General features: G+C 37.5%; 1 protein-coding gene across 1 annotated transcript; it reads left to right on the top strand.

Annotated features, from left to right (window-relative positions):
• Positions 1 to 17043: 17043 nt before the first annotated feature.
• crhbp (corticotropin releasing hormone binding protein) lies at positions 17044 to 25491 on the top strand. Its single transcript, XM_084745695.1, has 7 exons — positions 17044 to 17178; positions 17287 to 17380; positions 19114 to 19271; positions 20903 to 21113; positions 22642 to 22787; positions 24507 to 24624; positions 24729 to 25491. The coding sequence occupies exons 1-7, from the start codon at positions 17089 to 17091 to the stop codon at positions 24881 to 24883; spliced, it is 972 nt and encodes a 323-aa protein (XP_084601821.1). The 5' UTR covers positions 17044 to 17088; the 3' UTR covers positions 24884 to 25491.
• The last annotated feature ends 696 nt before the right edge of the window (positions 25492 to 26187 follow it).

Here is a 26187-nt window from a genome sequence, read left to right as displayed (position 1 = left end):
TCTTTTCATTTTCTGCTCATTTATACTTCCATTTCACTTCAATTCTAGAAGGAAATATTGTACTTTTTATATAGCGTCTACACCAAAAAAGATTTTAAATACAGAGCAGTTGCTTGTTTAAGTACAAACTATTGTCTGTGAGGTTATGTGTACTTGAGAGCACTGTTTGTGTACAATAGATCTTATTTAACTTGCTCAGCAGTATTAGATGATGTCCTGTGGAGACTGCAGACTGCCCCCTGGTGGCAGAGGCCTCACACATCAACTGCTGCCCGGATTAAGAGATCAGCAGCACCTCATCAAACCTGTACATTAAGGTGAACATTTGTGGAAATCACAGTTATTCAGCACATCTCCACATATGTCTGCATTCAGATTTTCATTGGCTACCTGGAAAACTTCAAATGCAAAATTACAACAATTCTAATCACACAATAAGCTGTATTAATTAACCTTCATAATGGGAGTTGTACACAGTATACATAACATCCTTACTAGTATATAGACCTGCTTATTTATGGACTGTCTTTTTAAATAATCTAATATTGTTTCCTTTACTATTTGTCATGCAGCTACCTTTGCTTAATGCTGTAGGCTACACTTTTTATACTGCTTTTAAATTATTATTATTTTCACTGTTTGTCTGCCATTTCTTCATTTTGTCTTGTAAAGCACTTTTTAACTTTGAAAAGTGCGATGTTAATAAAGTTTGTATTTATTATTTCGTTATACAAATCAACCATAAATATGTTTTTTTTTTTTCCTAAAAGTTATTCTGGAGTTTTTAATAAAATATTTGTCAGTGTAAAAGCTGTTTTCAAAAAACTAGCCAGACAGAATAACAGTATGTAAAGGTGATTGTGGACAACTTTGCTCATACAGTTACAGTAGTTTTCCATGTCTTCACAACACACTCTGTCGCCCACTCTCTCCACTTTTACGTGTATTTATTTTTGTTTATTTTATTATTTATTTATTTTTGGCTCATTAGTAAGTTGCAGGTAAGAAGTGTGGAGTTAGTTAGGTGTGCATGTGTTAATGTGATTCCAAACATTAATTATTTAAAATAAATATATATGTAGGCCTGTTAAAGTTCAATAAATCGCCATAAGGAGGCACGACGCAGCAGTTGATTTATCGCAGTCAGCTCCTACCTTTGTTGGTCCATTGGGGAATAAAGCACTTTCCTCTGTTGACAGTCCACTCATGTCTTTTGTCCTTCAATGTGGAATCAAAATAATACGGATTGCAAACTCGCTCTGTTCACACTGAACAGACATATGAAACAGTTTATAACCGTGTCAGTTTAGCTGCCGGGTTACGAGTTTGTCCCACAGGTACAGACTGCTGGTCAGTTAGTTGGTTGAACTGAACTTCCTAACCTTCTGTGTTCACACTGCAGCAGCAGCCTCGGTGTCCGTGTGGCCCTAGTGTCCTCGGTCAGTGCTGGAATGTAACTAAGTACATTTACTTAAGTACTTTACTTTACTTTTTCCTTGCCATCTAATTTTATGCTGCTTCTACACTGCATTTCAGAGGACAATGTTGTACTATTAACTCCACTACATTTGTCTGACAGCTTTAGTTACAAGTTATTTTTCAGATTACAATTTTTCATATATTTTCATTTTGAATGTCTGTAATTAGTACAAAATAATCCAACACTTGCAGAAACCATTTTACTACAAAATCAGTACTTTGAGGTACTTTAAACACAATTTGCTGATAATACATGCATTTTTGAGGAATGTGAACATTCATAGAACTGGGGTTGAAGGTATGGTGATTATGTGTTGGTTGCTATAAATATCTCTCTACTCCTGAGAAGCTTGTGTCTTCCACATGAAGACACATTGTTAACAAAGTGCTTTTTATCATGCAGGGAAGAAGCTTCATGTTTCATTCTGGAGCGCGACCGAGATATCACAAACCTTTGGCCGTGATTCATCCAGATTGTGACCCAGTTTATACATTTTCCTGGAAGGAGGACTCAAAGAAATGTGGATGTTGGCTGAATCAATCATCCACAAGGCATGAGGGGCATGTATAGCTGAATATTTTAATGTTGTACGCTCACTGTTAACACAGCAAACTGTGCAGTGAATCACAGACCAGTTGCCCTGACTGGCATTCTTTTCAAAGTATTACAACAAATTCTCTTGGACAGGCTTCAAGAATAATTACCACTGACAATCAGTTTGGCTGTAAAAATAAACGCTGCACAGATCTTTGTATATGTTTATGCACCGAAGAAAAGTTGTTAGAAGACATATCACAACAACATTTCTGTGTTTCTTGGATGTGCCTAAAGCGGTTGAGTGAATTAATCATGGTAAATTGCGTGCTAAACTACAAGAGCCAGGGGTCCCCGCATATTTGATCTTGCACTTTTGGTATTCACATCAAAGCATGCAAGCTAGATGTGGTAAGAGTATATCTGCACCCTTCCGAGAAACCAGTGGGGTCCAACAAGGTGGAATATTGTCATTTGCTTCAGTCTGAATATGGATGATCTTTCAAAAAAAGTTTAATGAGTGTAAGACTGGATGTATGGTGAGGATTGTCTGGTTAACGATTGGATATCTGCCGATGATTTAGTCGTCTTTTCTCTTGTTTGCTTAGAGAGTCTGCTCAACTTATCGTGTGCAGCATGACAATAGATATAACACTAAGATGTGAGCGCTGTCATGATGGCTAAAACCAAAGATGATCAGAAGTAAAATTTTCCTCAGTTTTTAATGACAGGCAATGTCCTATACACTGTGAGAAAATCTTACAGGGATTTGTTGGAATAAACTTAACTTAACATTAACATGTAAGTATTGTTTATTAAATAAAATTAAACTTAAAATTTCTAGCTTCTTCAGAGCTCATAAATATGAATTCTTCTTACTTTTTGACTTTGCATGATGAGTTGATTGAATGCAGAATTCAATCAACTCATTAAAATAAGATTCTATAGAAACATAACATATTAGCAGGATTCCCAGCATGCACATGTACATGTATTTGCAATGTAAAATGTAGTAAATTACTTGGGAGCAGTTTCACATATTATAATTACAATGTGAATGTGGTGAACAAAGTAAGTAAGTATTTGGGTCAGGGACAGGGATAAAGAGATAATGATGATGTGCAGCGCCAGTGTTGCAAACTGTACAAAGAAGCCAGTATCTGGCATGCAAATTTCATAGTAAAGTAGTAGTAAAAGTAAAAGGTCTTGTTTGCTTAATTCCAAAAACAGGTGAGGGTTGAAACAAGGAGATCAGTCGACAAAGATAACCTTTACCAGACTGGAGGTCAGGTAGTCAGGATCAGACAAACAATACAATCAAGGCTGGAAAGCTGGGACGGATGCAAACAATCTGGTGGAGCCAGAATAGATACCACTGGATTTATTACTGATTACGGAAACGTGAAGCAGGTGAGTAAGTGAGACAGTCAGGTGGTGGAATAGGCTGGATCTGGAATGACATGAACACAGCCATACTATTTATGCTAGAAAAAGTTTTAGTATGTCCCAATACATAGTATGTCAAATACAGTATGCCGGAAATACCAGGATGTCCTACTGAATTCAGTCACGTTTGGCAGAAAGCAAGCCACAGTCCTCTACACGGCGGGAGATAGTAAGATAGGTCACATCGACTGAGCCGCCAAGAAAACGCAGACGGATGACAGCTCATTGACAGCTGACAGAAGCTGCACTGACAGATGACAGCGCATTCAAGAGAGTGTATGGCAGAGAAACAGAATGAATGTGAGGAGTTGGGTGGAGTTGTCACAGATGGTGCATCAAATAACTTTTCAATCGTTCAGTGTGCTTCCATCAGGTTGTAGAATCAAAGTCTAAAAAGATGTGGATACACTGATGTGACTAATTACACTATAAGCCATGCAATTTTTCAGTTTTTTAGCCATGTTAGTGATATGGCTCTAAGGTTGATGATGGCAGTATCTCGGTCAGTCCACCGCTTTGGTCCAGATTGAATTATTGCAACAACTATTTAACGGATTGCCATGAAATCTTAAATTTACATTCACGGCCCCCAGACGATGGTGATCCCTGATTTTTCTTTTTAAAGCCATAAGGTTCTTGTCTCTCAACAGTTGTTGGATGCATTGCTATTAAATTTCGAACATATATTCATGATCCCCAAACAGTTACAGTGACCATAAACTCTTTCACTGTAAATATCATATGGTCATTATTTTAACAGATATGAAAAAATGTGAACCTGGTCTTAACCTAATAATTTCATGTCCTCGCTCTCTTCTTTCTGATGTTTGCTTGTCTGCAACTCTGAGGTTTGACTTTATAACATTCAGGAAATGTTTCTTTTCATGGCCAAAGCATCAAAACATGTCCATTGTTTCCCCCTTTGCAATAGAAGCTTACAAAACCACTTATTTGCTTGTTCTGGATCTTTTGACTGCATCACATGGTCTTCATCAGCAGATGAAGTCGTGAAACAAAACGCTGTCCGTGCCTCTGAGGGCTCACAGTCCACCGATCCTGACAGTTCACTGTTGACCTTGAAAGCAACAGTTGACAAAACAATCACAACTCATGGTTCACTTACAGTACTTGTGTCCCTTTATTTGTACTGTAAATTACCATCAAAATACTAACATACAGTCGAGTGGCATGTCAGGACAAGAGTTGTGTGAAACCTGTTTTATTTTCATGTGCAATTAACAAATCTTTAATTAGTGTATTCTTCATCTAATTTGACATGTCATAAAATGCAATTCCTTGGCATATGCATGCAACTTCTACACCACCCTGTGCACTTATTGGTATCTTTTTATGAGCACTTTGACTTTTATCTGAATCACATCAGAATCAACTTTATTGTGGACATATACAAGGAATGTAACTTAAGTTTTTCTCAGATAAAAAACTATTATGTAAAAAACATACAAATGGGGATAAATATTGATGAGATAATGTAATACATTACTTTATATACTTGAAGCAGGTGGTTATGTACAGTATATGCATGTATCAATGTCTATATGCTACATATTCAGTGTGCAGGATTTATATTTACAATGATGCATGATATGTACATGTTACATACACAGTATATATTTTAAACTGTAAATAGATCATTTATAATTATAGTTAAGTGGATGTTTTAGTATTAGAGAGTTACTGACATTGTATTTAATTGTTTATCAGAGTGATGACCTGTGGGAAGAAACTGTTCTTGTGTCTGGTTGTTTTCACTCTTTAGCGCCTACCAGAGGGGAGAAGTGGGAACAGGTTTTATCCAGGGTGTGATGATCTGCACTGATGTTTTCCTGCCTGTGGAAAGGATTAGTTCTGAATGGAGGGCAAGTTGGCACTGCTGATTTTTTTTTTTCCTCTGCAGTCCTGACTGTCTGTTGTAATCTATTTCTGTCCTGTTTGATGGTCAGTCTAGTCGACAGTGATGTGCACAAAGCATCCTGACCTTTATGATTAATTTGTGAAAAAAACAAAGAGAAACAGGCGCCAGCAAAAGAAACCTATCAGCAGTGGTTTTATTATTTGTCCCAATGAATGAGTAAAATTTGAAAATAATTATTTGTTTGCATTTTCCAGTGGCCCATCGTTATAAGAGTAGGCACAATAATATGTTAATTCCACTAAAGGAGAGACTTGATGTTCTGTGCAGCAGCTCCCAAGGATAAATACACATCCTCTGCTGGGTCTTGCTGATGATGGGGTGGATGTTAGATGCCCACTTCAGTCCTGGGAGATTTTGGATCCCACAGACCTTAAGGTTATCACAGCAGATACTCCTTTCCTTCGCTATACTTTCAGATATTTGCTGTGCTTGTATTTCAATAGTTTAATTTGCTTAATCAGAAGGTTCAGCGCTCTGGGTGTGTGATACGTCAAAGCAAGTGCTCTATTTGAAAAAAAAGGGATATAATTCTGTTGCAGACTCCTCAGTTGTCCAGCAGAGGGCATGAGGAGCATAGCAGATAATATCTGATCAACAGCCTTTAGGCTTTAGACTTTTTTTTTTTTTTACTTAAACCTTGGCAGTTTGTCTTCTTCTGTATTGTGATCACAAACTGTTAGGAGCAGTTTGAAAAAGAGGGGATGTTAAAGTGTGGGAGGAAGTAAGAAAACACAACGTGACACAAATGAAGACCGCCGTGATGAGAAAGTGAGTTTTCTCAAACAAAAAAGGCACCAAACTCAGGCTACAACAAAGAGAGCAACATGAGGTGCCATTAAAAAACCATACACTTACATACTCTTAGTTTTGTCCTTTTTAAGGGTAGGGGGGCACGGGAGATCTTTTTTGGGGACAGCAGGTCAAGAGTATATGAGAGTATGTATCTGAAAGCTGGGGACCTGAAGATTAGTGCTGTGTGTCAAATTTTTCTAGTAGCAAATGTGATATCTTGAGGTCAGAGGTCAAGAGACTCATTTGAAAATGGCCATGTCTGTTTTTCTCTTACTAAAACAGGGCCTTTAGAACTTTTCTAGTTTCATATGATGCAAAAATCTTCACTCTAGCTGTAACAGTGACCCTGTTTCCTCTGAAAGAGAAAAATGTCAATAATGACAAATTTCCATTGGAAAAAATAAGAACAAACAGTTGGTTAGAAAATAAAATAGATAAAGCATAATCAAAGCAATCGTTTCTCATTTAAAGGCAATAAATTTTTCTATGAAGAAATAAAATGAATGCACGGTGTTAACTGTTGTGTGTTTATCACGTTAGCAAACATGTAAAATAGGTAAAATCTGTTCCTGGAAGACACATGAAAGCTAAAGATGCCGAGTGAGCTCAAATCCTGTTTCCAGCAGGCTGCAGATTTTCAGCCTCTTCTGCTCAACTTGCAGAATGTGTAGCTTACCCTGTTATGACATAAGCAGGCCTTTGTTTCCCTAAATCTGAATTATGCATGGCTGAACTGAATCCGCCTTACTCACACGCACGCACGCACACACACACACACACACACACACACACACACACACACACACACACACACACACGGTACAGACGGCTTATGTTACACTTCTGTTGCATGGAGGAGGCTTTCACACTTGCTTGTGTGTGCATGTGTTCGTCCATACATGCATACATACATGACGTCTGAGGTCATGGGACTGTCACATATGATGTAACTAATTTCCAAGAGCCTTTTCATTTTCACCAGGCTGATTTTCTCAATAATTTTACATTTTCCAATGAGGATATCACTAAAGTAGTAGTTTAATGTTTATCATTATTGTATGGAATTACAAGACTCACAGGGTTTATTGTGGTGCAGCCATATGTAGTTTTGTATCATGTGTCCTGTTTTGTTTCTATTATTTTGTGGTGTTCTGTCACTATGTACAGTATTTTTATTGTGATCTGACAAGGAACTCCAGATGTATATTACCTTTAAAGAAGGTATATGAAGGAATTTTAGCTGAAAACATTCAAAAATTAACTGAGATTATAAAAGGAATGAGTCTTGATGCTATGTCAGAGACATAACTACTGAAGTTAGCATGCTAACCAGCTAGCCGCAGCCCTGTCCTCGCTTGTAATACCATTTTGTGCCTCATGAGTCCGATAGTGAGTTACTGTGGTGCTCTGACTTCAGTTCAGCATAAGAGATGTGCATTTCACTGTTTACTATCTTCGGGGTGGACATCACAGTTTTCTGCTGATGCTGCCCCCAGTTTGTTTGGGGTATGAATTTGACGATGCCCAGTTCTTACATATACATTTCGAGTTGATATTTAATGACCTGGGAATGAGACTCAGCAATCTACTATTTTTCTCCAGAGAGAAAAGTTAACTTTACATCAAATGGTAACATTTATGTTTAATGTAAATGGTTCCTTAAAAATAATAAATGAAATTGGCATTATAACCATAATTCAAACAGCAAAATGCTTCAAACCACAAAATGTAAATTATTTACTTTTTATCACTTTCAATTCTCTGATCTGTTTAATCTATTAATTCTCTCAAATGTTGCAAATCCAATGAAAAGGCCAAACTTCACTGCTTATATGACTATTTTTATACCATCAATGTCAATTAAATTTTCTCAGAAACAAAATGGAGGAGTGGATGTTATTTTATTAACTAACTGTGCACATTTGTTACTTTATTTAATAAAAATGAACGTGTGTTAAACTTGATCATCATGCATCATCAGACTTGCTGGCAACTTCCACACAGATGGGGTGAACATTTTGCCAAATATTTTATATTAGGATATTCTTTATTAAAAACGGTGCATCCTGAAGATTCAGACTCCTTCAGCTCTTGATTATATGCAGATGACTCTTTGTTGTAACATTTTTATTTATGATTGTTAACATTTTTTGTTGTCTTACCTGCCTAAATTAATTTTGATTTATATTTTTGTTTTATTGTACTCGTGTGACATGTGATGTATGAAATCAAACCTCAAGTCTGAGATGAAAGTTTGCTTTTTCTCACAAGATCCAATAACCTTTTGTCATCCTCTCAAACGTTGCTCCTGCAGGCGTCTGCACGTCTGACACGTCAGCACTGATTTAAGACGTCAGCGCCGAAGCTTACCAGTAAACTCAAAATGATATGATCAAACCTGGACCTGATACTGTCTTTTTACCCCTGCCACCTTTTATATTAGTCAGAGCATCAAAATGTATCGACGGCAGACTATCCATAAGGCCTGACACTCTGTCGTGTGATAAGAAACGCAATTTTCTCGTTACTGAAAATGGGAACACCCGAAGAATTGAAATTTTTACCAAAGATTTATGTTTTGACATTAACATGTAATTTGTGCAGAATGTGAGGGCTGTTTATCAGTGTCGGGGGGGCAGATACAAGGAAACCTCACAGTCAAGTCACAGCCTCTCAGTCACAGTGTTTGGCTCACCACCCTGCCAGGCAGCATGTTCAGAATTTATATCGCTGTGTGTGGTGCTGTTATCTGTTGTCTGTGTTCATTTGTTTCAATGTTTAATAAACTTTTGACAATAAAGCATTGTCATGTAAAAAAAGTAGCGTTCTGGTTAGGATTAAGGTTAACAAATGTCAGCTGGACGAGATGTCAAACAGAAAACATCGGTGAAATGTCAGTAGGACAAAGCTCCGGGCTTTCTGTCTGACCTTTTATTAAGAGGTAAGGATTATGTGTAATGGCGACAGCCTTATTTATAGTTGTTGTAACTGATGAATCAATATTGTAAATTATAATTTTCAGAATGGTTTGTTTTTATTTTAACTATGGAAACAGCATGACTCTATGGATATCAATCTCTTTTTGTTGGTTGGTTTATCACTTTGTTCAGACTGAAATATCTCAACAGCTATTGGATGAATTGCCACTGAAGTCTGACATTCATAATCCCCGGAGGATGAATTTGGAGTAAAATGTCTCATCAACTATTGAATGAATTCCCAGGAAATCTGGTAAAGACAGTCGTGCAATAATGTAATGTTGCTGACAACCTGTTTTCATCACAACTTGCTCATTGCGTGTCTTTCATCCACTAACGGGTGTCATTTCATCTGTATGACTCATTGAGGTTCGGTGATAGATCGTCAGTGAGAAGTTGAGACCGGGCTGTTCTGATGATCTCTAACGCCATGGAGCCAAACTTTCTGTATTTATCAAATATATTGGTTTATGACCTCAGTTGTAGCCTACTTAATTTTTAGTACCAATTAGCAAATTATATCATGCTAACACTAAACATTATATGCATGTATGTAGGAAAACTAGATACAGCATTGCAGGCAGAGCTATGTTCTTTCTTGTGGAAGTTGCTCACTGGCGCATGAAGCCAAAAAAGCCACTTCCTGCTTTAAGGAAATTACCCAGATAAATGCATACTGAGCCAGCTGACTACTGGTTTAGCTCTGCTGCTAAACTGAGTTTAATGTTAGCCCAATGTTATTGGACTGAACTTCTCATAGTGAAACGAGTCATTTCATGGGGTGTCCACTGTTATACAGCCCCTTATCTCACAATGTAAGATCATAAGAAAAGAAAACATTTTTGAGGCTACAGTATATGACACAGTTTGGCCATTACGTCAAATTAGCTCCAAATCCAACCTATTACATACCTGCTAAACATCAGTATGTTATCATGTCATTGTGAGCATGTTAGCATGCTCAGTACAGTCTGACAGAGCTGCTAGCATGGTTGTAGAGGTTTGCTCAGACAGAAAGCAAAGTGAAATTTTGTCTCATATGGTTCACACGAAGCTGACCGCCCCAAACAGCCAGCATTCACAAATACCCAAGCGCCAATTTCTCACTCAAGTTAAAACATTTTCAATTGGCATGGAGGCATCTTCACTCCACTTTGTGCCACCCTGTCCACTCATCTTTACGTGCACTCTCTTCTTTTCTTTGCCTTGCAAATGCAATTATGCAATGTCTGAGATCTCGCCGCTGTTTCTGAACACACAGTTAATCTTGTTTTAAAATGATTTGGCTCAAATTGTCATTTCAGAGTAGAGTGATCAAATGATGTATTGATGGCCAAACTTGGAGTGTCCCTGGTTTTCAGTTCATCAATCTGGTCAAAGGCCCAGTTTTTTGCGGAAATAAATACATAGGAATGCATTTGTATTATAATCTGAAGCTGTGTTATTGAGAGTACAGCCGAACATAAGTATCATATGGAGACATTTTTGTCCAAAGAGCTTCAGCTCATGCGGATGTGAATACTTCCTCCTGCAATGGTGAAAGCATATTTCAGAAACCTCATTTGCTTAAGTGGACATTAATTATGTCAGATTCTGTTCCGCTAAAAGATAATGTACATAACTTCCAGAACAGACACAATGGGAAACATCTGATTCGATGGAGCCTAATGAAGCTTCATCACTGGCACTTAATGGCTCCAGCTATTCACCCAGACCTCTCAGGGCTAAATGAAAAGCCAAAGAATCCCTTAAGTGGCCGGCATCTCAGCAGAAATAAAACTGACTACACACATCGCTTAACGGTGGCAGAAAATAGTTTGGGTGAGCATTCATACAGAAACGTCTATATGCAAATTTCAAAATAGCTCAAATTAGTGAAGATAATGAAAAGTGTCTGTGATTTAAAAATATATATTGCTCGTATTTGAATATAATCATGTCATAAGACTGCGATGTTTGCTGTGATGGAAAACACTTCTCACCAGGTTGTATAAGCACATATAGTGGATAAAACATAAACAATTTGCTTGTTCATAGCCTGCAGAGTTTACTTGGGTTTACTTTTTATGTTTAGGTTCCATTACATCTCTAACCTGGTGAGTGGTTTCTACATCCTACACTGTTTAGAAACATTTAAAATAAATGCAAAGGATATACATGCATGCATATGCACCTGTGGCTGATAAAATGAGTGAAACTGATGTAATTTTGTTGCATTTTACATCTCCATAAGGAATGGATTTTCAATATATGGAGAGCAGCAAAGCCTGTCTCTGTAAAAGCTGCAGAAAATGACGCTGCATGCAAGTCATCAGCTTTAATTACGAACTGCAACCTGTAAAATCTCAACAGAAGTCTTCAAGAGCAAGACAAAGATAAATCTCAGTCTGTAAAAATCAAATCTGACATTAGTCTATAGCTTTGGAAACCTAATAACACAGGGAGTATACCCATCAGGGGACAAGGACTGGTTTGTTAGACAGCATAAATAATCCAGAAATGTCAGTTTGCAAATTCCACTTGGAGAAAAAAATATATGATTAGTCAATAATATCTTAAATATCAGTATGCTACTTTTGCAAAAATACAAAGATTTTTATTGCTTTTCCCAGGAGTGTTTGGTCAGAAGAGAAGGCCTCAATGATATTTGTCAAATTTAAAGAAATACTCAACTGTGTCCATGTGTTGAATGTCAAACGCTCTCTGAAAACTGTGTACTTCACAGTCAGCTTCATGTTCAACTGCCCTGAGATAAAACAAAGAAATGTGCCAAAATGTCATTAGAAACCTCCTGAAGCATTCACCACTTCTGCACTGTTGATGTCATTGGTCAGTTTCTAACAGCACGCCTGCGGCAAATGACGTGTTTGTTGGATTTTCAGGGTCTGAAAACCTCCTCCCCCCTACAACGATGTGATGTAGGAGCTGGTCTGCAGGATCTGAACTTCTCTCTCCCCAGTCTTTTTTTTTCATTTGTCACAGAACTGCTTCTTTTACCTTTCTTACGTAAGTGCAACACCATGAATGCCTTTGAGAGCAGACTGTGATAGTCTGCACTGTTGCCTCTTTTTGAACTATTGTTGCTTTATATTGGACGATTTACGTCAACACAAACATTCAGTGCTGGGAAAGAGCGTGCCCTTTATGTAGCGAGGTCGAGTGTGAGAGTGTATGAAGGCTTGGATGGTGATGGGCAGGTAGCAAGTCTGACTTAAATGCAGGAGACTAGAGTTTGCATCACATCACACACATCATTGTGTATATACATATGTTAATGCAGAATATGTAATGTGTTGATATTTGGCTTTGGACTCATTTTCTGAATGGTGAGGTGGAAGAGGGACTTATGGAATGTAATATGAACAGCACTAGTGTTGTGTTATATATGTATATAGATACATGGTGCATTAAGAGGACTACACCATGTGAGGGTAAACACATGTTGGCTGCCTTAAGTTAATTTAAGGCTAGGGAAAGAAAGCTGACATCTGGAAATATTGTTTAAACTGAGAATTTTAAAAATGTTGGCACCGGATTTAATCCAAAGTTTGTCAAAATTATTGTCCAATAACATTACTCTTGTCTGGCGATTGCCTTGCATTCTTCTGTATGATGGAAGGCTTTTTTTTCTGGCCTTTGAGTGTGGCTGTTCAGGGCAGCAACAAAACACTTTTGCCTTCTGGCGTGGGCAGACAGCATTTTGTTGTGTACAAACTAGTGGCCATTGGAGCTATAATTAATGCTAATCATGAAATCATTTTCTTAAGAACTCAAAGAGATCTTTTCACTTCATCCTTTTTAGTCCAGTTAAATCAGACTGTGGTGCGTTTTTCTCCTTGCAGTTCATCCAGGCAGGTGTCTCACCTGGTGTAATCCATGTCTCCTAAAGCCACGACATGCTGTTCACTTACGCATGCAAACAGTCACACCGGCACACGCCCAGTTCAGACGGTGTGCACAGACACATGAACATGGCTCCATATTAAGGATTTGCAGTGAACATTTAGGCTTAAAAAAAAAGGCATAAATGACATCTTCCAAGTCAGCTTGGCATGTTGGGGCTTTAGGAGACTTGAATTACACCAGACAAGCAGTAAGGAGGCATTTTATATTTTTACTATGGTTGTTTTTTTATGTTTGAAAACTGGTCACCATTCACTTAAATTGTTTGGGAGATTCTGCAACTCTGTTTTCCTGTGAAACTCCAGCAGCGTTTTGTGGACTAAAAAACTAAACCCAACTTTCAATCGCCATTAAGGTGAGTAGATTATGACTGAATTTTCATTTTTGGCCGAACTATCCCTTTAACCAAAGTACCCAAGGTTCCTGTGCCAACCAAGGTCCCTGGGTGCTGCACAGTAGCTTCCCACTGCTCCTAATATTTAAGATGGGTCAAAGTCAGAGAAAACATTTCATAAATGAAGTTGATTAACTTTCACTTTCTACATTCAAATCCCATTTCTCCATGTTAGATTACATAGCAATGTTTCTGTGAATGTCCACTCTGTGAATAGAGTGAACATTTTCTTTTTATGTATAAAAACGCCCTTAGAGTCTGGACCGAAAAACTTAATATCATGTTTCAATTTCTCTGAAAGACCAGTGAAAGAAAGAAGAGACTGAAAATAGGTTTTGAATTTAACAGTGAAACTTTGGGGGACAAACAGTTGTGGGTTTATAGGTTTTATGCAACAACTTAAAACTTGTTCTGTCCCAAACTTGAGCCTGAATTTTCCATTTGCCTTCTAGGTGTCTTTTTCAAGCGTATATCTCTATATATGCTGCTTATCTTGGAGACACAAACATGCTGTTTTGCTCCCCTCACCACCAAGAGTGTAGATTACACCGAGGCTCAATTTTTCTGCATTTGAATGGATTGACCTTTTCAACAGCCTGAGGCACATGGAGACCTCAGGGACGGTACTCACACAGGTGGAGGATGAGTACTCTGTGTCCTTGAGTCTCAATGATGTCTGTGAATGCAACTTAAAACTTTTCAGCGATCCAGTATTTCATTGTTAGTTTAATTTAAATGTTAAGATGCTGCAGAAGTGCAGACGCACAATCACGGTATCCATTTTGCATGATGAGAGAAATTGTTCTTTGTGTTGTTCAGTTCATCAGAAATGTAATCAACTGTAGTATTATAGCATAATTTGAGTTTATCACCCATGAATCATATTAACCTGAGTATTATTTTTCTGGATAAAAACATGGGACCATCTTTCAGAAACTGGCTGGTATTTGTTTTGTGTTCACCCAGGTTTCCCTGGAGTTTTCTCACCCTCCCTGAAATGAGCCAGACTGCAGCGCAGAAGGCTTCGGGGGTTTGTCAGGACTGCTGCGTCACACGAGGCAGGCGTGAACGCAGCTTAGTGAATGAACTCTGGGTGTGAAGTCAGTGTTGTATAAATCACAGTGGGTTGTCACATGAGTTAGACGTTGCTTGCCGTGTGAATATAAACTTCCCAGCGTTCAGTTTTACTGTCAGACAGAGATAAGGGAATCCCTCAGATGAGAAAACTGACCCCAACCCGAACACACAATCCTCCATCCACACACTTCTCTTCTCCCTCATCTTCATTCATGTCCTCCTCGTGTTTACATGGATTTACTCCAGGTGCTCCAAAGACTGTAGATGAATATGAGTGTGTTCCAGCTCTCCCTCTGAGCTCTGTGTTCACTAAATGCACAAACGACTGAACAGACCAGTAGACTGTTTTGAGGGAGGGCGAGGGGGGCGTTCCCTGACCATGGCTCTGAAATATCCGCACCCCAACTGTGCTGTGTGTTGATAAATCCATGGCGCTGTCCGTGGTGCTGAAGTAGCAGATGCATTTTTACAGTCCTGCCCTTCTGTCAGTTTCATCTTGGATCTAAAATATTCCCTCAAGTAGGACTGAAGGCCAGAGACGTTGACTTTGTTTCCAGCTGACATCTGGACAGCTGACAACAAAAGCTTTCTGGGTTCTAGTTCTAGTTCACTGGATCAGCAGAGAAACTTTGCAACAAGGTACAAAAGTAATATAGAATATAACGAGTAACATAACTAATTACTTCTGATACCAAGTAATAAGTAAAGTAATATTACTTTTTAAAGGAGTAATACGTAAAAGTAAAGTATTACACTTCCTGAGAAACTTTCCCAACACTTTTTACAGACAAAAATTGAAAATATAAAAGCTTACTAACATGAGCAGCAAGTCTGAATCAACTGTGGATCCACAGGAAACAGGAGCGGTGCATTAAAGAGGGTGCAGACAGGCAAACTGAATCTTATGTTTAGTAATTTACCTTATTTAGGATATTGCATTTTTATGTGAAGTTGTCAACATCAGCATCTTGGTACCTGATTGAGCCTGATGCAAATACAAAAAAATGCAATACAGAATTACGTCCTGTATCTCTATGTGCATGTACATATTGTTTTATTTTGTTTTGTTCTATATTTGATCCTCTTCCATATCTCTCTATATATGTTGTATTTTGTGTGTAAACTGAGAGAAAACAACTCAAATTTCATTGTTTAACCCTGTGTTGTGTAGACTGTAGCACTGAGGTTGATGGTATGAGTACATATATGGAGGGACTGACAGCAAATTCTACCTTGACCTTTGACCCCTGTTTCCTATATTTATTCTATTCTATTATCTAATATTCTATTATTAGAAATCATGACAGAATAGTGAAAGACTGTATTTCTTCCCTGTGGTTGTCAAATATATAATGGCCCCTGATGTGAACTTCATTTGAAGACACTGAGGACAGTACTACCAGTATTATGTGTAGTATTACTTTATTGTCAAGTGCAACATCATGTTCATTATCATATGCAAATTACTTTTCAATTAGGTTTATTGTCATCTTTTCATATTATGTATAATATGACATTCAATATTATACGCAATTTTACTTTAATTATCTGGTGTAATATGACTTTTTATTACTTTCAGTACTACTGCCAATACTACTATTTCTACTTTTATTTATTTTGGTTTACTTTTTAACTTATCTTACTTCTATTGTTATTTTTCATGTCACTTTGTATTTAATACTTATACTGGACACAATATTGGAGTAATCTCTGACACAAGAATTTCCTTTGGGATTAATAAAGTTCTATCTTGTCTCTTATCTTACTGTATTTCATTTGTAATTATACATATGAAATCGTTAAAATTTTTTCTTTTTTTTTTTGGCCATGCCGCTCATTTTGCATCTTTGATAACATGATCAAATTATCTTCTTTTGTTCTGTCCTGAAATAAAAGATAAGTTTAGCTTCAAAGTTCATTCTTTGCCTTTGACTGGCCACATCTGTCCCCTCTGTGGTCGTCCCTGATGTCCTTCCTCTTTTGAGGGTCTACAGGACAGGGGGTGTTGTACACTCTGCAGACTGTAAAAGCCCCCTGAGGTAAATTGTGATTTGTGATGTTGGCCTACACAGATAAGAGTGGGCTTGACTTGGCTTGACCTCGCAGAGACACTTGACGAATCAAACCAATAACCTGCTCAGTTTTACCGATTTTAAAAGACAAGTAGAGGTCAGATGAAATAACTAGTGTGTAGTGACATTAAAATAAGTTTCATGGATCAGTAGTTTAATGATCATCTCTGTGGAAGCACTGCAGCTACCTGAGACCATCTGAGAGGAGATGACGTCTGATTTATGATGTTTGAGCATCTTTTGGCATCAGCTGCCTGTCTCACTCTCTCTTTCTGTCTCTCGACCTGCTTGTCCATCCTTGCTCTCGTCACGACCACGCAATTGGTTGTGGGGAGGGGACGGGAGGGGGGGGGGGCTAGAGGGGGGAGTCCACGGTGGGTGACAGCCGGTCGTTACAGAAGTTGCTCCTATAAAAAGCCGCCGTGGACGCGGAGCAGCTCAGACTTTCTCCGCTCAGCTGCGTCCTGCAGACAGAGATGCGCGTTATGGAGCGCACGTTCAGAGAGCAGCTCTTCTTCCTGGTGTTGTGTCTGTCTGTCCTCAAGGGAGACTCCAGATATATAGAGGTAAGTATTAAAGAATACATAAACTTTGTTGATATTCACTTCTGTAAAGATTCACTTTAAAGTTCATGTTATAATTTGTACGCGCACGTGTTTTTTTTTTTCCTGCAGAACAACGAGATCTCAAAAGATGAATTATATTCATTTTTCAACTCGGAGCTCAAGAGAGAAATACCTGAGGAGTTACTGTACCGTCGACCACTGCGTAAGTCTTATGTATGCATGTGTAAATCTATGTAAGATACGATAACAACAACTTTAATAGTCCCACTGCAGAAATTCACTTGTTACAGCAGTTTTAAGGTCAAAGAAGAAGGTAGAAATCAGATACTAGTGAATAAAAATACAAATGAAATGAAAAATAACACTAGAATTAATCAAGTAAAAACCTCAAATATATATATACTATTATATGCACCTTAGACCCTTAATTTTCAAAAAACAGATATTTATATTTTAAATAATTTTCCTAATCTTGTTTTTGTGATGCACCCCATGATCCTCATTCCCATTTTGATAAGATTTCTCAATTTCTTTCAAAATTGACATAACTCATGCTTTTATTAACTGTGCACTAAGGGGTTTGTCAACCAAACTGGTGTGATCTGTTTTTGCAAATTAACTCCTCATATTTAGCCTATTTCTTGCAGAAATTAACAGGTTGTACAGCTTATATGTGTAATGTGCATTTATTTGTCTCCCACATACATCGTCTTTATTGTAAAATTATAATACGTGTTTATTTTTGTGCACTGCAAGGACTATCAGTCAAACAGGCGTTGGATTGTTTTGATAAGATGTCTGTTATTTATTTATTTATTTTTATTTTTTGATGAGAGTAGATATCGTCATAGACTTTGCATCGCTGCATCATGATATGACAGAGGTCTCATTGTGTTAATATTTTGTTGCACCAATAGTAATCTCTACAACATTGTCAGAATATCAATATCAATGTATTTGGTAAAAAATAAGCTATACTATAATCATATGTTTGCACAATTTGAGAATTCATGTTATTTTGGAGGAAATGCCTGTACCGTGTGTATCGTGTGTCACAGAATAGCCTAACAATTATATGTTAGCTATGTTATAGCGATAAAATATGTTATTTATAAGCCATATTGCAGGTATGCAAATGAACTCCTCATGTATTGCTTATTGCAAAACAACAACAACAACAACAACTAAAAAACATTCACTGTCTAAACTGTCACTTCTTAACAGGACACATAAGATATTTCTTATAGTAAGTGTACTAATTTCAGCTTGTTCTAATGACATAACATAAAATTAAATTGAATAACAGAAAAACAAAAATTGGGATAAAGTGAAAAGGAAGAATAAAAGGAAAAAAAAAAGGTAATTACGAGAGATGTAACAATACCAAAACTCTACTCTGCCATAATACCATGATAAAAAAAGTCCACGATACAATATTTACCACAATATTAAAACAAAAGAAAAATTTTAAATAAGTCATTTATCAAGTAATTGTTAGTAGTAGTAGTAATAGTGTGCAGCATTTTTGTTACTATAAATTTGTTTTACTTTTGCTTCTTCTTTAAAGGCAGCAGCCATAACCAAATCATGTGCAAAAAAACTGGCAGTCTTTGGCAGTTGATGTTTTAAATTATACATGTACAACTGCAAAACAAAAACCATGTAACAGTCATTAGCAATCTGTTTGTAGAACTGAATATAATATATTTAACACAAAAAAATAACTAACCATGTAATATCATGGCAGATAATGTCACAGTCCGGTACAGCGTTTAGGACATTTTTTTTAGTTGCAATGTTCAGTACATTGTTGCATCCCTAGCAGTTGCATGTTGATTAAATAAAATGAAATAAACATATACATGCTGTTTCCCAGTGATTTAATACACATCTGTTCTAACTGCACAAATGCATGTGTGTGTGATTGTCTGTCAGGTTGTCTGGACATGGTTGCAGTGGAGGGTCAGTTCACCTTCACAGCAGAGCGTCCTCAGCTCAGCTGTGCTGCTTTCTTCATGTCAGAGCCCAACGAAGTGATCACTGTGGAATATGACAATGTTGACATCGACTGCAGGGGAGGAGACTTCATCACGGTAAACTGACAACCCACAAGTCCTACAAATAATCATTTTTCTCCTCTTATATATTGAAATCAGGTGTGAAATAGCATCAAAATTTTTGAAGTGGAACTGGAATATCATCTTAAAATGATTTCTTGATTTATTTAGACTTTCAACTCAAAGTATAACATTTCCTATTGTATAGAGACAACTTAGAGAGAGTCTCATAATTTTAAGGCAACTGTCCTCACTAAAGTATTGAATTTTTAAGTAAATTTAAAGTTTTTAGTTTTGTACGATTTCCTTACTTTTCTTCTTAAGAAACAAAAAGACAAAACTTGAGTCTTTGAGTTTTAAAACCAACAAAAAAGTAATTTGAGAGTAACAGTAAATAATAGTTAATTATCTGATACTTTCAATCCAACTGTTTAATTTTCATGCACTCAGTTCACTGTGAATAGTTTTGAAATAGATTTTTTTTTTTCAGGTTTTTAAAACTAAAAAGTAAATGATCTCAACAAAAGTTTATACACATAAGAGTCTGAGTTTGACTTAAAGGTAGAATCAGAAGGATTTTCCCAGGAAAGACACCAGGACATCAAATACCAGCGTTCTGGGTGGGTAAAACATCCCAAGCACAGTAAAATAATAAGAAAATGAGGAAATACAGGCAGAGGGCTGCAGTGTCAGATACAGACACCACCACATACTTCTAATGGGTCATAAATGATGATTAAAAGGAATCATGTTCATATGAGTCAATACATTTCAGGGATTTAGGAAAATGTTGCATATAAAAAATCTGTGAAGACAGTTGCCTTGAAATTGAGAGTTTTCTCAACGTGTTTTTTGTAGTAGTTGTACAGTGTAAAGTGTGGGCTTGTTTTCATGCCAAACTGGGCTCAGTCAACCTGCTTGACGAGGCTTAGAAACACTTCCTGATTAGACAAAAAGCTCCTTTAACATAAGGCAATTGTACATAACCTGCTTACTTTAGGTGACCTGCCCTCCCCTCCATGGTTGCACACTAATGCTCTAAACTCACCATGATGGTCTAAACCCTTAAGTTCAATGTGTTTCCCACAGCAAGATCGACCAAAATACACTCATTAAGTAGAAAGTTTTAAAGGAGCAGCATGTAACAGTTGTAAAAAAAAATGAGCACTGCAGTCCAAATAGCAACTAGGAGCCATAGAGGGGCTGTTCAATTGATTGAATCCCTATTTAATATTCATTCTGTGGTTGAAGAGAGTTGTTGAGTCCTACACTGGAAGTTGAACAGCTGTTCATAACTGTCAGTTGGGTGGCAATATAAAATTAAGTCTGATATCCTGAACAAAAAACCCTTATTGCTCTCAATATATACACTCTGGAGTTTGAGTTCAGTGACTGCCTGTCTTACTGTCTGCCAAACTTCATTAACAAATTGCTTAATTTAACTATTATAAGAATCTACTCTTTCTTAAAGATTATTAATTATTTTGTACAACTCATAATCAGACACTTGTTAATTTGGCAAACATTCAGCATTAATTTGAAGTCAAAATAATGTGAAACAGGCAAACAATAACACAAGTTATAGGACAGAATAGGAACTTCGCCATTTAATCTGAATCTGAAAACCCACTTTCAGCTTTTCCCTCTTAATGTGTCCCCCTGTGAAGGTGTTTGACGGCTGGGTGATGAAAGGAGAGAAGTTCCCCAGCTCCCAGGATCACCCTCTGCCTCTGTACGAGCGCTACGTGGATTACTGCGACTCGGGATCACTGAGGAGGAGCGTGCGCTCCTCTCAGAACGTGGCCATGGTCTTCTTCAGAATCCACAATGCTGGCAGCACCTTCACCCTGACAGTCAGGAAACACATCAATCCTTTCCGTAAGTAAGATTAAACTGTGAAATACACACAGGGACACTAATGCAGCTTTCAGACCATTTGTGCAGCAGTTATTGTGTGGTTCTGTGTTGAGAATACAAACCTGTCAGGGTGCTTTAGTCATCAATTGCATCCCTTTTCCCATCACTATGTTTCTGAATCAAGACTGGAATCACATGGCAAATATTGTTCAGCAGTAACATGTAAGGACAAGGGAAAAAATAGCTAAATATTTGGGTTAGGTTGAGCCCAAAATTAGCTGATTTCTTCATGAAATATGTGCAGCATATTTTCAAAATCCCTATTAAAATCATCACCACTTTTGCTTTCATCATAACAGACTTTAATTTTTTTGACAGCAACATTGAGTTTAAAGGGATAGTTTGGATTATTTAAAGTGGGCTTGTATGAGCTACATATCCATAGTCAGTATCTTACTGACAGTAGAAACACCCCCAGTCAGGAAAAGCAGAGAGCAGCACCAGCATGGCAGCAAGGCAATGTACTGTTATGCACAAGGTCAGCAGCAAAAGGTTTTTAGCCACTTGAAAAGGTCCACCTTTAAAAAATCTATATCAGGTTAAGTGTCTATTATATTTACAATATTTTCACTGCTTTACTTTGCTGTCAGACAGCTTTTTCTGGGGGGGACCTGTTGCCAAATATTGCTGTCTCCGAGCCAACCAAACACCGTGGGCGAAATCAGTCATTTCACTTCACAGAACACAGGAGTTGCTGGTCTACTGTCTGTCTTGGTTAGTTTGTTTGTGTTACTAAGTGACTCTGATGTTTTAGTTCAGATTCACCAAAGTCACACAATAACACAAACAAACTGACAGATCGAGGCAGGGGTGGACCAGTAACTCCTGTGTTCTGTGAAGTAAAATGACAGATTTTCCATATGAAGTTTGGCTGATTTGGAGACAGCAATATTTTCTCAACAAAAAAGACTGACAGCAAAGTAAAGTGATGAAAATATATTAGATATAGCTATCAAACGGATAGAAATTTTTTCAGGTGTTTTTTTAATGGCTTTTCTTGCTGACCCTGTGCACAGCAGTACATTTCTTAGCTTCTGTGCTGTTAATCCTCTTTGCTTCTTCCAGCTGGGGTCGTGCCGACCACCATCTTCTGTAGGTCACGCACTGACTATCTATATGTACCTCATACAACCCCATATCAAATAATCCAAACTATCCTTTTTATACCTTTGCAACTGTAGCACCTGTACATGTTGTTTCACCACCCAACCCAAATGCTCAGTTATAAAATTATAACTTTGTAAAAACAAAGTTTTACTGGTCTACTATGATAGAACAGTTGCTCATTATTGAATAACTTTGACATTTTGTCATTGTGTTGTTTGTTTTGTTTTGTTTTGTTTCTGTCCTTAGTCATTCATTTGTAATAAACAAATGTTATAAATAGAAATGTACTTCTGTGTATTTTATTTTCACCTGCTTCACCTTGAGAATCCATTCAGGAAATCCTTGTAAACATCCCTCCTTCCACCATCTCGTCTCCTTGCAGCCTGTAATGTCATCTCCCAGTCACCAGAGGGCAGTTACACAATGGTGATCCCACAGCAACACAGGAACTGCAGCTTCTCCATCATATACCCAGTGGAGATCGACGTCTCTGAGTTCAGCCTGGGACACTTCAACAATTTTCCCAAGGTGAACAAATGCAGCCAATACAGATTTATGTTTGATATCCACTTTAATATTGCCTCGGAGCTTGTATTTCTTGTCCTTACCATGGTTTTCTCAAGGTTTTGCCACTAGTCCAATACAATGGGGGTAGAGTTCAGGGTCCTCAAAGCAGCCCAAACTTGCAAAAGGAAAACACAAGAGCACATCAGTTAGATACACTTTTGCATTGAAAACTGATCCTTTAAAACCTTGACATTAAACACAGTTCTTATGCAACCTTAATTGCACATGATTTGCCCTATTTCCCCCCATAGTTTGAGAAGATACTGTCATATTTACATGCTGTACCTTCAGCTTACACTTGCAACAAGTTCCTTTTGCAAAAAATATCAATTCTGACAAACATTTTAGAAGTAAACACCAACAAGTCTTCATACTTGCATGAAAAACTGGTCTCAAATCAATATTTTACTGTCACAATGTATCTAATGACCACATGCAACTACATGTGAAAGTGGTGGCTCATAGTACAGAATCCACAGAGAATTATCACCTCAGCTCTGTGGATCATTTTAGCGTCTTTCAACACAGCCCACCCCACCTTTTAATTGATCACGAGGTCAGAAACACAAAACCAAATTAATGATAATGTTGCTCCATATCTGCAGGATCTCCCAATAGGCAACTGTTTGCTAAGAAGTTTGATTTATTGGGCTTAAATGCTTGTGATATGTTGTGTTCAAAACATGATTCTGCTGCGTCCGAGTGCCCAAAAAATCAGTTGATGCAGGTTTAATGTTATCATCAGAGGATATAAACTGTGATCTGCATTTTCAAACCATTCAACCATCCAACTTGTCTGGAGCTTCATAGTGTTTTGTGAGTATAAGTTGTCTCAGGCTTTTTGAACAAGCGACCAATAATATTGTTTCTCTGGACACACAGTCATTATTCAAGTAAGTGCATAAAGCCACTTGTTCATTTAAAGCTATTTCTGTAGCTGTACTCTTTGGGACACATTAAGGTCTAAAATCTGTCATATTTTCTAGAATGATTTTCATTGTTTCATCATTACATTTTATCTTCAGTGTGCTCACCAGTATTATTGCAGACACTTGCGTATCCAACCAGTCAATAAACTGATAAATTCATAAAGCGAATATATGAATGAACTGAATGAATGTTCAGACTGAGAATCATGGCAGTTTCCTATACATGGACATGAATTATCTTTTTTTTTCATGACAGTCGGCATGACTTTCAAAGTAACAAGGACAGACGTAGCATAACGAGTGAGAAAGTATGCAGGGAGGAGATTGGTGTGACTAGATGGGTCAAAAACAGTAGACCGGATTGTGGGTCTACATGTGAGACCAAAAGTCAGTGCTGATTGTTTTAAGGAAGTAATTATTTTAACCCAAAACTGAGTAGCTTTGTTGCCTAAATATACCCAAATGGAAACTGTCACATAGCATGAGCAGCAGTCCTTATTTTGGAATTTGAATGCACATTTTTATTTATTATTGCTACCACAGGATAGATTGTCAATGGATAATATGTTAGTATAAAAGTTGTGCTGACTGTCACAGGAAAAGTGGAAAATTTGTGTCCATGTATTGATCTAATAGATGAATTTTGTGAGTATTTCACAAACTGTGGTGAGACTGTGCTGGAATTTCAGCCCACTGAATCCTGTTGATAGAATTTGACACACGTTATAAAGCCGTGTGTTGATGTCCACAGAGGTCCATGCCTGGTTGTGCAGAGACAGGAGATTTTGTGCAGCTGCTGGGAGGAAACGGCATCGACACATCGAAGCTGCTGCCCATCACAGATCTCTGCATCTCCTTCACTGGACCCAGTGAGTACACACACGCACACACACACATCCCCTTCCTCCTACATCATCACACCCCGCTGGTTGATCTACAATTTTTTTTTTTTTCTCCTCGTTTCCCCCCGCAGCCCACATGAAGATCGGCTGTGAAAACACGGTGGTGAGGATGGTGTCCAGCGGGAAGTTTGTCAGCCGAGTGTCTTTCAGCTACAGGCTACTGGACAGCCAGGAACTGCAGACGATCAAACTCAACAATGTGGAAGATTTCTGTTTCAATAACTGATCCCAACAGGATCATAAAGTGACAAATGTATCATTTGACTGCAAACATTTTTAAAATTATTTTATTAAAAAAACAAGAGATCCACCTGGTCCGTTCCTCTGATTACACAAAATGTCTTAAAATCCAACGACGTAAGCGTAAAAGTGTATGAAAAATAAGAAATACACAGACACATGCAGTGATAAATTTCACTTTCATTTTTTTTTTTTGTTTTTATTTATTATTTTTTCCATCTTTTTTCACTCATTCTGCTTGTTGCTGAATAAAGCTCAATGAAGTGTCCTTTTGTGTTTGGTGGAACTGCTCTTGTTTATTTATTGCTTTGTGTACAATATGTGTATTTATTAAGACGAGACTTATGATATTGTTATTATGTTGTGTATGGGTTCATGGTCAACATTCTTGAAAAGGAATGGTGCTAAAATGAATGTTACCTTCTGTTTATTTTGCTGAATGATACATGATGTGCTGAGCCGCTTCCTGTCGCAGGTGACAAAGAGGGCAATAGGAAAAGTGTTCAATATAATAAATACAAGTGGTCATTGCCATTATGCAGTTAAATTTGTATAAAACCTTTTTGTAATAAAATTATACCGCATGACTAAGCACTCAACTGTGGATTTGATCTGTTTACTGTTTTAATTTGTGCCACAATGAGAAACAGAGCTGTGCAATGCAGCACTTATTATGACAAACACATGAAATAATTGCACAGTCCTTGTCCTGAAGTAATGTCTGGGACATAGTTGGCCTGAATAGTCATAGCAAAAGCAACTAGAAGAGGTCACTTAATAGAGTGCTGATCCCCGCCAGGTAACTGACAGTGAAGCACCTACTGCAATGCCACCACAACTGCCAGATGCATCCAGCAGAGATGTGCAAGTTCCACGTAGATTGTCTCGAGCTGAAACATTTCAGACTGAAGCAGTTGTTGATCACTTGCAGCCCCTAGTGGCTGGTTAAGAAGAGTGAGTCAAAAAGAGAATTATTGTCTCATTTTTGTATATTTTCACCAACCAGTCAAGTTGCAGTTTACATCCATGTCTGTCCAGATCCTTATAATGTATGTAGTGAATACTTTGAAGAAATTTAATAAAAGGCATTAAGTGTATTTTATTTATTTTATTTTATTTTGTTTTATTTTTTTGGCAAAATGGATGTTGTCTGATCACTGTCTGGCTCCAGTGAATTATTTCTAGTGAGCAACATCCTGTCTTCACTGAGAGATTATTTTTACAGTGCAGTTGACCTTTGACCTTATGGATATAAAATTTTATCTTGTAAGATAATCGTGTGTAATTTTG

The sequence above is a fragment of the Lutjanus erythropterus genome, chromosome 20 (genome assembly GCF_056507025.1).
Source record: "Lutjanus erythropterus isolate fLutEry1 chromosome 20, fLutEry1.hap2, whole genome shotgun sequence".
Classification (NCBI taxonomy): domain Eukaryota; kingdom Metazoa; phylum Chordata; class Actinopteri; order Lutjaniformes; family Lutjanidae; genus Lutjanus; species Lutjanus erythropterus.
This window is presented reverse-complemented; position numbering and strand designations above follow the sequence as displayed.